This window comes from Bison bison, unplaced genomic scaffold (genome assembly GCF_000754665.1).
Source record: "Bison bison bison isolate TAMUID 2011002044 unplaced genomic scaffold, Bison_UMD1.0 scf7180017864472, whole genome shotgun sequence".
In the NCBI taxonomy this organism is placed as follows: Eukaryota; Metazoa; Chordata; class Mammalia; order Artiodactyla; family Bovidae; genus Bison; species Bison bison.
Window position 1 is genome coordinate 12792651 of NW_011495033.1, and position 19245 is coordinate 12811895.

A 19245-nucleotide genomic window follows, 5' to 3' on the forward strand; every position below is an offset into this window, starting at 1 on the left:
ATTTAAAAAAATTTTTTTAATTAAAAAAAATTTTTTTTAAATAACAGCACAAGATTCAAAAGGCTCTCAAAATACTAATATATTATGTATCTGTTTCATTTCAGTCTTTTCTGCAATTCTTTAGAGAACTACTCTTCCCCAACACCCATGTGATGTCGGTAGGACTGTTAATCTGTTAAACAAGGTACCACTCTCATAATGTGGGTAGATTCAGAATCCAGGCCTGTCAATTAAATAAAGTATTCCATTCCTGTGTAGTCACACTAGTTCAAGAATGAGTATGAGATCCAATCTAGACCATCCAGAGTAATTATAGGTGACTATCCTTTTTTTCCAGGTTACCTAGCTGGAAAAAAGCTAGCGAACTATAGTTATCACTGTTTCCACTGGGAAGAACTTGCCTGATTATAAAGCCACCACAATAGTCAAGTATTTTTTTCATAAGTCCTACCAAAGCTGGGTTTGTGTCAATGGCAACTGAAAGAGTTCTAATACAAACTGTCACAAAGCAATTGCCACTGAGTTATTCTGAGGAACAATAATATACAGAGGGCTGGAGATGGTTGAGGGAAAAAAAATGAAGGAGTAGGAAATATACTGGGGTTTAAAAGATGAGTGGAATTTGGATTTGGACAGACAGAGAGTAGGGCAATTCAATACATAGAGGTGTAATCAAAAGCAGAGATACAGGAAAGAACAAGGTATCCTTAGGGGATTGTGAGGTAATTTTTCAAGTGCTCAAGTTGGAAGTCTGTAGCAGAAAAGGCTGAAAAGGCAGATTCAGGTTAGACCATTGATCATCTTGAGAAAGCTTGAGAAATATGGACTTTATCCATATGAGATTTTTAAGCAGAGGAAAGATGTTATAAAAGTAATATTAGAAAGACTGATTTGGCATTGATATATACAGTTGGTCAAAGGAAAGAGACCTAGTTGAAAGGCAACCAAACAAAAGGATGTATAGTTGGAGGAGCTGAAGGCAAGGAGGCAGAAGGGGCTGAGAAGTCCTTGTGATAGGCTGTGTGCATGCTCAACCATAGGGGTATTAAATATAATGCCATTCATTTTGAACTTCCAGAAATAGAAAGCTAATGAGAGTTGTACAGTCAGTTCTAAAAAGAGGAGCAATAATATACCATTATTCATTCTTTGTCTTACGCTGTAACAACTGGATGTCTCTAAGAACCAGGTAAATAAACATAAATGTTGTATCCAAAGTCCACTTATTCAAAGCTCACAAAAAATAATTTGCATAGTATGCATATTCTCCCAATGTAAGTTCTTCAAAACATAGATTTAGATAAATATTTTATAATAATTCTTTATAGCTATCATAAAGTGATACCTATAAATGAGTCTCAAATGGAGATAATTTTGCAGCCGAGGGGATATTTGGCAATATCTGGAGACATTTTTGACTGTTGACAACTGTGAGTATACTATTGGTATCTAACGTACAAAACCAGAGACGCTAATAAACATCCTATAATGCACAGGACAGCCCACCACAACGAAGTATGTAGCCCAAAATGTCATTGCTGTCAAGGTTGAAAAATTATTTTATAATTCCACTTCAGTACTAGGTCCTTAAAAGTACTTATTACTTTGATAATTAAAATGACAATGTCTAAAATTCATTTTTTAATATCCCCTAGAATACACTTTGAACATTCTGTTTATACATTTTTCATAAATTAGGTATAAAGTAAAAGGCATTAAAACATCTAAAAGTTTTTACATTCATCACATATCCCAAAAATTGGAAAAAAATTATTTTAATTTTTACATATCTACTCACAGTTTCCCTTATCTGTGCATCTAGAAGATAGTTGTAGGGACAAAATATTATGTCAGCATTTTGCATTAGTTCTCGTGCTGTGTAATATGGACATGCCTTTAGTTTTCTCCCCAAGCTGACAAGTTCTTCTATATCCCAGGCCTTGTGCATCCCTTGGAAAGTCTGTAATGTGTGTTGATCACTCATTTTATGAACACCATGATAAAAATAGCAGGATTTTCCCTGAAAACAAATATGTACAGTTGAAACACTAGAACAGAAGAACTAAAACAAGTTTATCTCAGAATTCTTAAAGCATCATTTAAGCCACAATATAAAGATTTAACAGAGGAGACAGAGTACACCAGGTCTATAATATACCCGTTTTAAAGAACTACATTAGCTAACTCAGATAGAGCTCCAGATCAGTACAGCTCTAGACACTCCAGATTAACTTGAGAAACATTTTTATTAAATTACCTTTAATTGAAGGATAACTGCTTTACAATATTGTGTTGGTTTCTGCCGTACATCAGCATGTATCAGCCATAGGTATAGATATGCCCCCTCCCTCCGGAACCTCCCTCCCACCTCCCACACTTTCCCACGCCTCAAGATTGTTACAGAGCCCCAGTCTGAATTCCCTAAGTCACACAGCGAATTCCCATTGGCTTTCTATTTTACATATGGTAGTGTATATGGAGAAACATATTTTTTTAAGTATATTTGTTGTGACTTTGTTCTGATTAAAGTTATATTAGGCAAAAATATTTCTGGAAGGATACATAAGAGCAATAGTATCACTGCTGCTGCTGCTGCTGAGTCGCTTCAGTCGTGTCCGACTCTGTGAGACCCCATAGACGGCAGCCCACCAGGCTTCCCCGTCCCTGGGATTCCCCAGGCAAGAACACTGGAGTGGGTTGCCATTTCCTTCTCCAATGCATGAAAGTGAAGACTGAAAGTGAAGTCGCTCAGTCGTGTTCGACTCCTAGCAACCCCATGGACTGCAGCCCATCAGGCCCTCCATCCACGGGATTTTCCAGGCAAGAGTACTGGATAGTTGCTCTCAAAGATGAGAGCCAAATGACTTGGGATAGGACTGAGAGAGATTTTTCTCTATAGACATTTCTGTATCTTTTCAGTTTGAGCCATGAGACAGTACTACTTAATCAAATACAAATATTAATAAAAACAAAGGAAGGAAAAAAGAATGGCAAGTGGGAAAGAAGGAAGAAGAAATGTCCCAGGGGACAAAAGTATTCATCATATAAAACTGGAAAACACAAGTGTACCAAAAATCTATAAATTACCTAAAGTCCCACTATATCAAAAATGTACTATTAATATTTTGATGTATCTCATTTCAGATTTCTTCTCTATATATATCTCTGTAATGTGACCCAATATTAAAATAAGAACAAATCAAATTTTCCCCAGGTGCATGCACTGAGGATTACTAACAATCTAGTCACTAAGTGTTTTTTACAAAACTGGTACTGCCTTTTTTCTCAAAGCCTATTTTACTGAAAATCTTATCAAATATATCTTTTCATATCACTAAGTTTTTTTTCATTGTTGCTAACATATATTGGATTAATGTGCCACATCTGATGAATCAGTTTATCACTGGATACTTAGACTGGTTTCAATTTTTGCTTTATAAATAATGCTGCAACAAGCACTTTTATGCCCATTTCTAAATATTTTCTTATCATACATTTTTAGAAATGGCATTATGAGATCCGAGAGTATATTTTTCAGTTTCTTGAAAACCGTATTGTCAAATTATCCTCCAGAAAATGTTTATGAACATTTTATATTACCCTTTTTCCACACCTTTATCAACATTATCTTCTTTTATTTTTGCCTATTTTAAAGGCAAAAATAGAATCTTCTTTCAGGTAATATCTACTAATGTCCTTTGCCATTCTATTATTGAAGTAAAGAAATTTTATTAACATATATACACTAATCAAAAATAAGATGTTTGATAAAACACAGTCCTAGCAAAGGCATCATATCCTATTAAAAGGTTTATAAAATTAGAAGTATAAACTTCTACTTCTATTAGAAATACACAGGAAATTTAACTACCAAATAAAATTTCACCATTAATGTGATTATATATATAGTGCACTGTTTAATAGCTCCCACCAAATTGGAAATAAACTAAATATCTACCAACAGAGGATATGTTAAATAAATTCTGGCAAATTCATATAAATGGTATGTGCTATGCTTAGTTGCTCAGTTGTGTCCAACTTTGCAACTCCATAGACTGTAGGCCACTAGGCTCCTCTGTCCATGGGGATTCTCCAAGCAAGAATACTGGAGTGGGTTGCCATGCTCTCCTTCAGGGGATCTTCCCAACCCAAGGATTGAACCCAAGTACGGTCCTTAAAAAATGAGGTTGATTTGTCTTTGTGCTGATTTTTAAGCTTTAAAAATAATCTATACACATACATTATACAAAACATATATTGTAAGTGTTTTAGAAGAATATACATAAAACTTTACAGTAGGTCCCTTAAAGAGATGGAAAGAACTGGAAAGAGAAATCTTCTCCTTTCATTTAATATCTTTCCATAATTTTGAGTCTCTAACCATGTATGTTAGTTTTCTTTTTCAATTGTCATTTGGTACTAGGTGGTGAAATAATGGGCCATTTTAATATTCATTAATTTTATATATCAATAAAAAAATTAATGTGATTTTGAAATCTAATATTTATCTTTCCCAGTTTGTTATTCTTAACCACTGGGGAGATGTATGTGCGTGTATGTGTATTTTTATCTACAAACCATCAAAAACGAAAATCTGTTTTTAAAATATTCATACATTATTACATATACAAAAATATCTAGACACTGCTAGAAATGGAGTAACTCATAAAAAGGTCATAACCTACAAAAGATGTCTGCAAATTCAAGGACAAGAAATGGTCAGCTGAGGACTGCTAATTCAGCCATACTACTTATTGTTCCTCCAAGGTATTAAAAATCAGAATTAGAAAGGGCTCACCTAACCGTGTTCACTTGCTTCAATTTTGTATTATTTTCACTTCCTTTATCTAATCTCTATTATTCTCTTTAATCCTTCATGCCATGTCAACTTCCCTATACCATATGCCACCATTTGTTTTTGTTTCTAATGCAGTGAAAACTGTAATGGTTAAGAGAAAACTTGCTTTCTTTCCTGCTGATTAGTTGTCTGTCACTGGGCAAACTTCAGGGCCCATCTTTCTCATGTGACTAGGCATCAAGAGTAGCTGAACTAGAAGCCTTTGAAGAGTTCTCCGACCACTGACTGCCATTTCTGAAGTTCTTTCTAGCTCTAAAATTCTATGATTTTGGGTCTAGAGACCCAAATATGGAAATATGTCAAGTATCTTTCATACTGACTTTGATATCAGATTGAGCTTAATAATGACATTCACCATTTCTTCATTCCAAGTACCTTTCATACTATTCTGAAAGTTTTTATTTGTACTGATAACAAAGTGATCACTAAGTTGCCTTCAAGTCTATGGTTATGGACTGTTAAATCTCATCTTAACAAAAAACAGATATTCTTCTATACCTAAAATAATTTTTTAGAATGATTTCTAGGGCTAGTTAAGATGATTTTTTTCTTAATTGAAACAAAATTTTACTTTTAGCAGATATGTGCATTGCTTTTCCAGTATAGGAATATAAGAGAAACAGTGAACAAAAACACATGTGCCTTTGGATCAAGCCAAAAAATCAGAAAGTTTACACTTTAAGGGCACTTAGAATGACACTGCTGTGCAGGCTGATAGCAAAACCAGAAAAGCTCATCCATTTTAGCAGTGTAATATAACCCAGAGGGGAGTCTGTCAATTGAAGTGTTATCACACTCTAAACTCTTTTTCACTTAAACTGTCAGTTATCAATTTATCATTTCTCTTTGGTAATTCAGCCATAGTAAACACAGACACCTTTAGTGACTTTGTAATTGGCCCTCATTACAATACCAAATTACCCTTATGGCTTGGGAACAAGAAAGAGAATGCTCATGTATGCCTTATGAGCTAGCCATTCTGAGGCAGAATTAGGTCAAGACAAATGCAGATAGCTTCAATTATTTATACTGTTAATATTCAAAAATAAAATATTTGTTTACTTTAAAACAGAACCTGAAGGCCAGTGAAAGTTCTGAATATTCAAGTCTATTTGATTTTTATTTTTACAAGATTCAAACTTAGGAGAGTAAAGATCAATCAAAAGACATAACCAGCACTGCAGGATTCTAAAAGATTACATAAAATATTTGCTTTCAATGCATAATCACATGATAAGCTTCTCAATAGCAAGTAGCAAAAAATAATGACTATGCCAGCAAATCTTTCTGCACAGACTAAAAACAAATTTCAAGCATTTGAGGAATTTAGTAGATCAGTTAGCCACATATGGAAAGAAGTCTACTTAAGTATAAAATTTATGGGTTTTTATCATGAAGAGCCTTTTCTCTATTTTATTATTTTTTTAACATTCAGCTTTTTAATATTTTTATCTCTCTTTGAAGAGAACTTTTTAAATATACAGTGAAAAGATTGCACAATTCCTCAGTTACAAAGAATATATATGGAAACAAATATGATCATACAATTTTAACAATGGTTTTGATTCAGTTATTCTGTATTCTCTTCTTGATTCTAAAAAAGTCATTTAAGTTTTTCCATTGAAGCCCTTTAGTACTTATATTTCATATTATCTATTGGGTTTGTGTATCTATTGAGGCTTCTTTTGAATAATTCCAATAAAGGTTGAATAAATTTCATATAATAATAGGAAGCACTGAAAAAGAAAAGCATAATAAAAAATAATCTATTCACATTATACATTAGGGGATGATATACAGTTAAATGAAACTAGAGTCTAAGAGGCTATGGCTCTTAGACTTTTGTGTAGAACCAACTATGTTGGTTCGACAAAATACAGAAAGACACAACTTTCAAAATATATTAAAATATCATTGGTCATTTCATATACTATCAATTTATGGTTCAACTATAATTTCTGGGTATAATTCCAGACTTGTAACTTCAATTTTGGAGTAAACTAGTTATCTAACTGGTACACAGACAACTAAACTAATACTGGCAAAATATTATCAAAAAATCATTACTTTAGTGAGATTTATTTATTTCCACCTAGCCAAAATTCATATTATTCTAAATTTCCCCAGAAAATTTCAAATCCATAAATAACATATCTTTAGTTAATAATTTACTGTAATTTTAAAAAGAAGTTTATACTAATCAGAATGATGAGACAGTGAAATCATTACATTTCTCAATTCAAAAACATTTTAAAATTTGCCCAGAGAGGTCGTATGCAAATTACCTTATTCTGAAATTCTTTAATATATAAAATATATCAATTAGATCTAGTTAGGCTAAATCACTTAAATGTTTTTTTCTCATTTGACCTCTATGTTTGACTATCTTTGAAAGAAGAAATTAAGACATGGAAATTAATTTTCAAGGAATTAAATAAATATCCCCATGTTTTAGCACAAAAACTAATAATTTTAAACTTGAATAAAAGATTTCCTTAGGGTAAAATTATTTTTTAAAAAATATCAACACTAGCAATCAATCTGACTTAAGTTATCACTGTAAATGTACATATAAAATGAACACATTAAAAATGGAGTAATTTTTATCTTTTCAGTCTAATTTTTTGCCTAAAATAAATGAACTTTACTCACATTTTTTCCATCCAGCAATTCCATGCACTTTTCATTTCTGTTGAAGTTACCCATTACTTCTGGATGGACACAAGTATGATCCCTGCTGGAAAGAATAGTCATCGGGACCCCTGAGTACGCTGTTCTCTGGAGCTCTCTAGTAATCTGAGCAATCTGCTTGTGTGTGCGTGTCCCAAAATATATTTTGGGTATCTTGAACTTCCCCCCATGATCCTTCTTAGTGGTATTTGAAGAATCTTCACTGTTTCCTTGTTTGGTAGAACAACAGCACCTAGAACAGTGACCAGGGGGCTGTAACAAAGGAAAGAAAAGATGACTATTGTCTGGACTACCATAAAATTTTTATCAAACTTTTCATGGAATGAAAACTATAAGTAGCAAATCACAGTTGCCAAATAAAGGGAAATTCCATAATGTCACATCATCTAAAATTTGCCTTTAAAGAAAAAACTGCAAATTCAATTTCAAATTGGTTCTCTTTCTCTCTTGAGTTATAAATGTTTCCATATTTGCATTGTTTTCTAACATACTACCCCCACTCTCAAATTCCAAATGTTTTAAGTATATTTTAATTCTCCTCTTTCATAAATTATAAAACTAAGACAAAACGAAAGACAATTTTCATTTTTGCTTAGGCTTCAAGTGAATTGTGATATTACAGTTTAGATTTAAGAGTGTTATTTTTCTTCACAGCACAACCCATTCAAATATCCTTTAATAAACCAGTACTTTAAAAAGCATTTTAACATAACTTACAAAAGAATAGAAACATCAAGCTGAATTTAAATCATCACTCAAAAACAATAAGAGAAAACTATTCTCTAGCAAAGGTATGAAAATGAACGCAAATTATTAATATTTAATAATGAAGACAGACTGCTTGTGTGGAACAAGTATATCTGAAATTCAATTACCGGTCATCAAATATAAATCCATCAGTACAATTATCATTCAAGATAGCTTTTCCTAGACAATTTTACTCAATTCAGTTTCATAATTAAAAGTTATATAAATGGCTCCTTAAATATACCATATGGAACATCAGGAGTACGTTATAATATTTACCTGGCTTTTCTCTATTTCCAAACTCAAATATTAAAAAAAAAATAGCTTAATGCTATATATTAGAACACACTGGTTCTTAATAACTACTCTCTTCTCAACTTCAGTTACTATACAAATGAGACAGAATGCAGCCTCCTTTAAGAGAAAGATTAAGAAATGGTTAGTTTATAGGAATGGTCACTGATAGGGAAAAATACTAAATAGCACAGTAGCTTAAGAGAACTTGTACTAGAGAGTTTAAGTTTAGTAGAACAAACACTCCATTTAACTGAAGTTTTTTTTTTTAATTATAATCAGTAAGATTAGCCTTCATAAACAAATGCTAAGTCATAGCATGTTACACCACAATACTGGGGATCAAGCTGTCTTTTAGCCTCAACTCAGTGGAAAAGCAAGTTCAAATTACTCCCAGTCTCGCTCAACCTTGTCCGCCATTAAATATTACAATACATGATAGAATGGATGTAAATGTGACCCTTCTGGAGCTGTCACTCACTGGGATAAAAGGTTCACTGATGTGCCAAATAAACAGTCAGTCAAAGCAGATAAAGTTACAGCCATGCTGGAATTGTTACATTCCCCTCTCAGGTTGCCAGTAACAGCAGATTTCATTACAGAGTGCTGCCACATTAAATAGCCAGTTCCAAATATCCTGCCTTCTATATTGAATAATTACTTATTCACTGAAAGGATAAAAGAAGAGTTATGAATGGGGCTCTTGTCAACAGTGAGGCAGGAAACAGCTGACATGTGGTTTATGTTACATATGTTGCAATATCTAACAATTTCTGGTCACACAGAAAATGGAATGCAAATTATATCATGGTATTTCTGACTGAATTCCTTTTTGTCCTTTTCAATGATCAAATTAATTAACTTAGTAAAAGAATTAAGGTAACTCTTGGTAGCAGAATTAGTTTATTTTCATATTTTCAATCTTTTTACTCAGTTATATCTCTTCCCTATGATACAGTTAAATTCATTGTGAATATTAGAATGCTAGGCCCAATGTATTACGATATTCTCTATGGATATATACAAGCCTAAAAGTAATTCAATAAAGTAGTCTTTTTCTCATGGCTTGGAAAACCTACTTTTTGATATGATACTTTTCAACATGAATTCCACTTAAAGCTTTAGGATCTACTCCTTTTATTTTCATTCTGCTATTTTTCTAAACAAAAAATTCAAACGTTATAGAAAAATACAAAATAAGTCAACCACCACATATAACTAGCAGATCCTCCTATATGTATCTTTCATATTTTTCCAATAAAAAAGGATGCTGTTATACAGTCTTATAACTTTCTGCTTTGCATTCAAATGGTTTAATTTTAAAAGCAGTATTTGCACTAGTAATTTTTTAAAGGGATCTGCTTACCTTAAAATGTTATACTAACAGCATAACTAACAAAAGCAAAAGATACAGGGACTTGTTTTAGAAAGTTCTTACTAGAGTAGCTTTATTTATGTACCTTAAATGTGTTTTTCACTCCATAATTGAAAAAAACTATAAAACAGAACTAATTTTTATATTAAAAATGTTTTATGTTGGTTAAATCTTCAAGTGTTCTGAATTATACAATTTATGAAATCAAGGGTAACTCCTCAAGATGATGGTTTTCAGTGAGTGGCTGGGCAAGTAGAGTAGAAGACAGAAACTAAGAAAGTTGATTCTTATTTATTTGCAGATTTAAAGAAAAATTACTTCTTCAGAAGTGATCTTCTATTGAAGTTCCTATTTAAAGGATTTGGTATAATCATAGTTGAAGATGGAAAACACTGAACGCAATAATAGAACAGAGGCTTAAAAAAAAACAATTATTTAGGAACAAAAGAGAATTATTTGTACCAAAATCACCAACTTTCAATTTTGTATGAAAACAGAGAAAGAATCCTGAAAACAGTAATGATAAGAACTCATAAAATCCTCTAGTTCAAAATTAGGCTAATATTTTCTGGCTTCTCTCTGAAACTCTTTGACCTAGGGATCTTAAAACAACAGGTGAACAAAATTAAGTATTTTTCACCAAGTAATTCTCCTGCTGACAAATGATCAAGTTTACCTCCCACAAGGATATTGTCCTTTTGTTTTTGCTCTTTAAATTTATATAGATTGTATCAGGAAACTGGAGAATAAATTAAAAAGTATTCTTTCTCATCTAATATATCTAAACCTCAAGAAAGATAAAACACATAGGCTCCCCAAACCTGAAATCTCTAAGAACTGTTAAGTAGCAATTATCATATGGTAGAACTAATCTCTTTAAGAGACGACTTCTTTTCCCATAGCTGGAAACTGTCTAGAGTTCCTTTTCTTCAACAAAAGGCAAGAAAACTTAACCCAAATAACAGCCCCCAAAAAATCTACTATCATAAGAGATGTGGATGTGACAGTTGTATTAGTTCCACATGTAGGAGTCAACTGTTTAAAAATACATTTCAAATCTACAATAGCCAAAAACTGTTCTTAGGAGCAACCAGGGATTTTAGAAAATTATCTTTGTGTCCAACAATTTCTATTTATTCCCTCTCTTCTCAGACTATATAGATATGCATTAATGTTTTTTGAAAGGATAAAGAATGAATATAATATTTGATCTTGAAAGGGCAACTTCTGAGTCCTTGCCACTATTCCTTTCACAAGGTTGTAATCAGAAATAGATTAAGATAACTGTGTCAACCTCTAAAGTTTCATAGCTCTCGCCAACCTTTCCCCTGAACAACAATGAAAATTACTGTGTTAAAATTACTATATTTACTTGGAAAAATAAAAATTAGCATGGTGACTAAATATGCCTGAAAAAAGATAATAATAAAGGAGTAGTGAGAAATGACTGCATTGTCAGAAAAGTTATTTTGTGAGTTCATAAATCAGGGGAGTATCTAAACAGAGTCTATGAAATGAATTCTAAAAGTAAGCATAAAAGGATGTTTAATATGAAAAATTAGCACATAAAGTAGAGGGGGAAAAGACCAGAAAGAAGCTTATCTGCATGAAATAGAGAAAACTAGGTCCATGAAACAGTAACATACTTTTCCATATGTGCATGCATTGTCTTTCAACCACACTGCAAATTCCTGAGGACAGAAACTATGTCTTACGCTACTTCATATACTCATTCACTGAGCATGGTATTTTGCATATAACTGTAACTTAATTTTTTTAATTGATGGATTGTGACTAATGTCCCTAAACCAAATACTGTACCCATGTACCACATTTTATTTATCCGTAGATGTTTAATTGATGCCCAAATTTTACTTCTTCACATATCAAAAAGTAACCTCAAAATGAAAAGGTTAGCTTTTAAAAAAAAGTACAGGACAATTTGTTATTTTTCAAGAACAAAAAGAAAAATCATCTTGTTATGTTAATATTTGGGCCACTTTAGTTGTGAATGGCAAACACATATCCTGATATATTCATTTAATAACTATCATTTATTAAGGCTGTCCCTGTGCTAAGCACTCTACATGTACATTCATTCATTCATCTATCCATCCATCCATTCATTCATTCAAGAAACATTAGAATTCCTGACATTATTAGGCCAAATAGAAGACAATGACAAAGATCATTTCATCCCACCGACAGAGACCTTCACTTTTTAATTGTTCTACAAGGTGTGTTATAGGAGATTATCAATACCAGTTTCACTTAGTACTCTAAGTGCATTATTTTCTGAATGCAACTACAAAATATTCTTAAGTATAAGCTATAAAATTTACTTCATAAAAATAATTTTAACTTATTATTAGTTGACAGTTAAGGCAAATATTTTCTAACAAGATGGACATTATGTTCCACATGGGGGAAAAACAAAAATTCTTCAGTTGAGAGACTGTTTAGAGCAAGCATCACACTCTTTCTACAAAGGACCAGAGAGGAAATATTCTAGATTGTATGGGTCATAAAATCTCTGTCCCTATATACAGAAAAATATCTTTAGGACCTCAATATAGGGAAGGATTTCTTAAACAATACACCAAAAGCACAACAGACTGAAAACAATCCTGAGAAGATACATACGCTGCATATAACCAACTGAGGATCAGTCTTCATAACACATAAAGAATCCCAACAAACCTATTTTTTAAAAGCCCAATAGAAGAATAAGAATCCAAGAACAAAAAAATCACAGGAGAGAAAATGCAAATCAAAACCACTATGAGGTACCATTTCACACCAGTCAGAATGGCTGCGATCCAAAAGTCTACAAATAATAAATGCTGGAGAGGGTGTGGAGAAAAGGGAACCCTCTTACACTGTTGGTGGGAATGCAAACTAGTACAGCCACTATGGAGAACAGTGTGGAGATTCCTTAAAAAACTGGAAATAGAACTGCCTTATGATCCAGCAATCCCACTGCTGGGCATACACACTGAGGAAACCAGAAGGGAAAGAGACACGTGTACCCCAATGTTCATCGCAGCACTGTTTATAATAGCCAGGACATGGAAGCAACCTAGATGTCCATCAGCAGATGAATGGATAAGAAAGCTGTGGTACATATACACAATGGAGTATTACTCAGCCATTAAAAAGAATACATTTGAATCAGTTCTAATGAGGTGGATGAAACTGGAGACTATTATACAGAGTGAAGTAAGCCAGAAGGAAAAACATAAATACAGTATACTAACGCATGTATATGGAATTTAGAAAGATGGTAACGATAACCCTGTATACGAGATAGCAAAAGAGACACTGATGTATAGAACAGTCTTACACTACTGTAAGTTTGTACAGATCATATTCCTAAGAAGTGTCTTTGTTTAAGAAAGTCTTGATTACATAAATCATATTTAGAAAAAATATTTAGTTAACAGTTTATATCTGAACACTGTTTATATGTTATGAAAAATGCTTAATTACAAAGGCTGATGTATGTTTAAAAAAAAAAAAAAAAGAAAAGCAGAAAACCCAACAAACATCTGAAAAGATGTGCAACCCGATGTTCAACTTCATTAGAAAGAAAGAAAGTGAAGTTGCTCAGTCGTGTCCGACTCTTTGCAACCCCATGGACTGTAGTCTACCAGGCGCCTCCGTCCATGGGATTTTCCAGGCAAGAGTACTGGAGTGGGTTGCCATTTCCTTGTCCAGGAGATCTTCCTGACCCAGGGATTGAACCTGGGCCTCCTGCACTGTAGGCAGACGCTTTACTGTCTGAGACACCAGTGAAACTAATTAGAAAAATGCAATTAAAACCCTAATTGTATTTCATTTACATTCACCAGACTGGGTGTCAGAAAAGATATAAATCAACTCTCTTAAACACTGTTGATCCAAGTATAAAGTGACACAATCACTTTGAAGAACAAGTTGGTGATACAGTGATATCAAATATATACAGACCCTTGGCCCAGCATGAGCCTGCTAGTCATACATGCTAGTGACAGACTTGCAGATTCAGAGAGATACAACAGGGATACTCTTTGTAGTACTGTTTTAATACTGAGGAAAATAAGCTAAATGTGTCAGCAAAAGAATGAGTAAATAAATTGTGGAGTTTGTCTATCAGTGGAATACTGTAAATAATTTTTAAAAAAATACAAACCAGAGTTCTATGCATCAACATAGATAAAGATCAAAAAAAGTGTTGAGCAGGTTAAGTGTGACTTATATAAAATTTTATTTTCCCCATAAACTTCCAAACAAACTGATGACAGGAATAAAACTATAAAAACGTTAGGTAAAAAATTAGGAATCCCCACTACAGTAGATAATCCTTGGAGCTAAGGAACGTAGTACATACATAACACACCTAGAAAATGCTAAAAAGTGCTTCAAATGAAACCTAAAACAGCAAATACACGGGTTGCTCCTCAGCAGCTTAATACCTAACAGAACAACTATCATCTTAATCTCGCCTGACTAAAATTTTCAACTTAACTGATTAGGAAATAGATTCCTAATTTACATATATGTATTGTTACAGAGGAGAGTTTGGGATCACCCGGAAACTACAAACACAATTTTGTATGCATTTTTAGAAAGTGAGTCCATAACTTACCATCATGTGCTCACAGAAGACTGTGACTTATTTGGGTGAGGACTTTATTTTAGAATTTATGTCTGATTTTACAAAGAAAATAAAATAGAAATAGCATTTTATTTACAATGAACTTGCTTAGTCACATTAATTCTGTAAAGGAATAAACAACTTGATAGTCCAAAGAAGATAATTTTATAAAGATTCCTCTACTGCTTGTAAATTAATTTCTCTTTATGTTGGTTAATTATGCAATATTAACAAAATTCTATAACATTTAGTTCACTAATGTTTACTGCTAACTCCATTTTATAGATGAAAAAATAAAATCTGAAGTTCTTCAAGTGGCTACAAAATTCATGATAGATTTGTGAGAAGTTAGAATTCATAACCTTAAATCTCAAAGTTTTAATTAACAAGATCATTTTTAATTTACCATTTAACTTGACAAAAAGAAAAGCAAAATACTGCCCTTTTTTATTTCCAAACATCACACACATGAAGAACTAGTGGTAAAAACAAGTCAATGAATACTGAATTATACTTTGAGACATATGAAAGAAGGTTTACTGTTAATCTTTATCAACCATTTGCTGTTGTCCACGCCATCCAAAGAGGTACTGAATGCCTATTGTGCAAAATCTCACGTAGGCACACACTCTAGTTAAGATAGCGAAAGTGACATAACTATACCGTTTCAACTATTCTTTTTTAAAAATTCAAACAGTAGTACTCTACTGCCACAGTTTCATGATTAAACTGCACAAGGCAGCTGTTTATCTACTTACAGCAACCAGCAGGTGAACCTGATTCAATATTTATCACAGGCTTTCACAGATCACTGCTAACCAAGCAAACGTTTTAATTAAGCTGGAACTTGCTTCAAAGAGCTCATTCAAGATGTCAATCAGCAGGTAAGGGATCAGATACAGTGTCAGGTGAGAGTGTGTAATACAAATCCACAACTTTCTTCATCCCATCGCTGTAAATTAGCCTGCTCTAAAGTTCAGATTCTGATTGTAACAGACTGCCAGTCTCCTGGAATGTGTAACTGAAGTCACTCAAATTCTATTGTGAAGGTTGTAAGCAATATGTTAAACTGCAGTGGGCTAGCACATTAAGACAGATCCTTTTCACGGTTGTTTTTTGATACCATAAGTGTCTGTTACCGTACTCTCCACTTACTGTTTACTTTCTTGCCTACTGTAAATGGGAATTCCTTAAGACAGCTGCCTCAGTTTCTGAGTTTATAACCAAGAACACCCCAAAGTGGTATAATTTTTAATCTACATTTATACTAAAACAATCATATTTCTATAAGACTTCTCAGTTTAAGAACAAATATAAAGATGACCAACCTGTACAGAGCAACAGTCCTCCTGGAACAGTAGCACTTTATACAGATGTGACTACAGCAGTGAGTCTCAAAGTATAGCAAGTAGTCACACTGACCAACTTCATGAGAAATACCTGGGGTATTTATTGATACAACAACAAAAAAAAAAAAAAAAAAGGAAAAAAGAATCAAAGAAAGGAAATGGGGGAGAAAAAGGAAAGTTCTTCCTTAGAGAAGAATGCTAGCTAAAAATTGTAAACAGAATGGTAAAATCTTAAAAATTACTATTTTACAACTGCCATGTAATAGTTGATTCCTACAAGGTACATAAATGGATGCTAAAATCACTGGGTAAATGTTGGGAAACAAGATACTCACATAAGCTCCAAGTATCACTCCAAAGATTACTTCTTAATTACAAAAGGAAAATATGCCTTTATAATGGAGACCAAGTAGTCGATTTGTAACACTAGCAGTAGGGAGACAAACTGGCATCATGCGCCTCTGGATATGCTATAGTAGGAAATACACTATGTACTTTTCTTGAATAAAACTACATGATTAAGAAATCTAAACAATCAAGCCATGAATCAAAAAGAACCTAGGAATACAGAAACAGTGGTAAAACGATATTATTATTTAGTTGGTGAAAATTAATCCAACCGAACCCTTATGATATTTGCAGTTGTATATTTTACTTCAAAAATCCTTTGGAATTGTCTGACATTTTTATCTTCTCCTTTATCGTACAGTATTTTGGCATTTTTCAAACTTTTTTTAATTAACCTTTTAAAATGAGAAAACAAAGCCATCCTATGATGTCATCTTCTACATACTGACCAAAATGCTATATATGAAAGAGATTTTTTTTAGTAGACAAATTTTTCAGTACATAAGCCTCTAAAGCAGCACTAGTTGCCACAGAGCAATAAGCCTGTGCACCACAACTAATGAGCCCATGAGCCGCAACCACTGAGCCTCTGTGCTGCAACTCTGAAACCCACACTCCCTAGATCCTGTGATCTGCAACAAGAGAAGCCAGCCAATGAGAAGCCAGCGCACTGCAACAAAGAGCAGCCCCACTCGCTGCAACTAGAGAAAGCCTGCTCACAGCAAGGAAGACCCAGCGCAACCAAATAAATAATTACTTAATTAATGAGGAAAAAAGATTTGTAAATGGACAATAAGCACATGAAAAGATGCTTAACATCACTAATCATTAGGAAATGCAAACCAAAACCACAAAGATATACCATTTCACATCCACTAGGATGGTTATAATTTAAAAAGAAAACAGAATACAGAATAGAAAATTACAAGTGCTTGGCAAGGATGTGAAGAAACTGGAACCTTCCTGAGAATTCCCTGGTGGTCCAATGATTAGGGCTCCATGTTCCACTGCAGGCAGCACAGGTTCAATCCCTGGTCAGGGATCTAAGATTCCACACACCTCAAGACACAGCCAGGAAAAAACAAAAAACGGAACCTTCCTACATTGCTGGTAGGAATATAATATAGTGTAGTCGCTGTGGAAAATGTGATGGAAATTCCTCAAAAAATTAAACAGAATTACCACGTGATCCAGTAATCCCACCTCTGGGTATATATCCGTAAGAAGTGAAAGCAGAGATGGACACAAAGATAATTGTACACCAGCATTCATATATTCACAATATTGGCATATGCACAATAGCCGAAAGAGGAAAACAACTCAAATGACCACTGAAGTATGAATGGATAAACAAAATGTGGTATACAGGCATTGAACAGATTATTACTTAATCATAAAAGGGAATTCTGACACATGCTATAACATGGATGAACTCTGAAGACATGAAATAACACAGATACAAAAGGACATACATTGTACAATTCCACTTACATGAGGTTCCAGAGTAGTTAAATTCACAGACAGAAAGGAGAATGGTAGTTATGCAGGGGCTGAGGCAAGGGAGAACAGGAGTTATTGTTAAGTACAGAGTTTCAGTTGGGAAGATAGAAGAATTCACAAAAAGGTGAATAGAATAGATTTAATGCCACTGAACTGAACACAAAAAATGGTTAAAATGGCAAATTTTGTTATGTACACTATCACATTTTTAAAAAAATGAACAGAAAAATCTGTTACCAGCAGGGCCATACTACAAATGTTAAACGAAGCCTTTTAAGCTAAAAGAAAAATTATACAAGATAGAAACCTGAATCTACATAAAGGGATGAAGGGAACTAGAAAAAGGAAATAAGAGGATGAAGGAAAAAATAATTTTCGTGATTTGTAAATTTATTTAAAAAATGGAGGTAGACTTCTGGTTTCCATTTTTGATATAAATAGCTTGGAAGTGGCCACTCCATCCTGACAGATAAAAGGCGAAAAAACTGAAAAGTCAATAACTTTTCCTGTATTTGTAAGAGAGGGGAGGACAAACCATTGCCTTTAAGATTAGGAGACAGCTGAATACAGGAAGTAACAGCTTACTGGAGCAGCAGTACCAGGGAAAACCAGTGCAGGAACAAGTGCTGGGCTAACAAAGCCTGAACCGTAAATGATGAACTGATACAGACTCAATACGCATGACTCTCTTAGTTAAAAATTTAGGGGCACTTAACATGGAGGGCTCCCAGATATTGTGAGAGTTATGTCTAGGAGCCAGATCAGGTTCCCTCAACACACTGGGGAGAAAAACACCCTTGTGCTCCCAGTAATGGGAGGGGGAAGGGAACCATTTTGAAATATACCAGAGCACTCTGGTTTTCTTAACAAAGCCTGCTCTGAGGGGAAACTGAGGCAGCTGTGTTAAGGAATTTCCATTTACAGTGGGCAAGAAAGTAAACAGTAACAATGTTTTTCTAATACCATATTATGAACATGACTGTAATACTTTATGCCTTAAAAATTGAATGATGATTGATTCACTAGTGTATAGGTCAGGCTACTGTGAAGCAACTGTTTCAATTACACCAAATTACCATAAAGAAATCATATCATAAAGCTTTTTCAATATCAATGTACAAATTTTTATACCTCTAAACAAATACAAATTATTTTTTCACATTATCTTTTCATTTTATCTAGTGTTAGAAATACAGATAACATCTATGGTGTTTTGTATCATTTAAGACAGCATTTTTGTAGGTAATGACTTACACTGATGCTTCATCTTATAGATGATGCAAACTTACAGTAGTGGTTCAGTTCAGTTCAGTCGCTCAGTCGCGTCTGACTCTTTGCAACCCCATGAATCCCAGCACGCCAGGCCTCCCTGTCCATCACCAACTCCCGGAGTTCACCCAGACTCACGTCCATCGAGTCAGTGATGCCATCCAGCCATCTCATCCTC

The 19245-nt window shown here is 33.6% G+C and overlaps 1 protein-coding gene across 1 annotated transcript in view; it reads right to left on the reverse strand.

The window, feature by feature from the left end:
* The window catches only part of BRIP1 (BRCA1 interacting protein C-terminal helicase 1), a 179296-nt gene that overhangs the window by 119179 nt on the left and 40872 nt on the right, over positions 1-19245 (reverse strand). Inside the window, 2 exon segments of the mRNA XM_010861591.1 lie at positions 1799-2020; positions 7511-7801. Of these exon segments, the coding sequence (XP_010859893.1) occupies positions 1799-2020; positions 7511-7801 (513 nt within the window).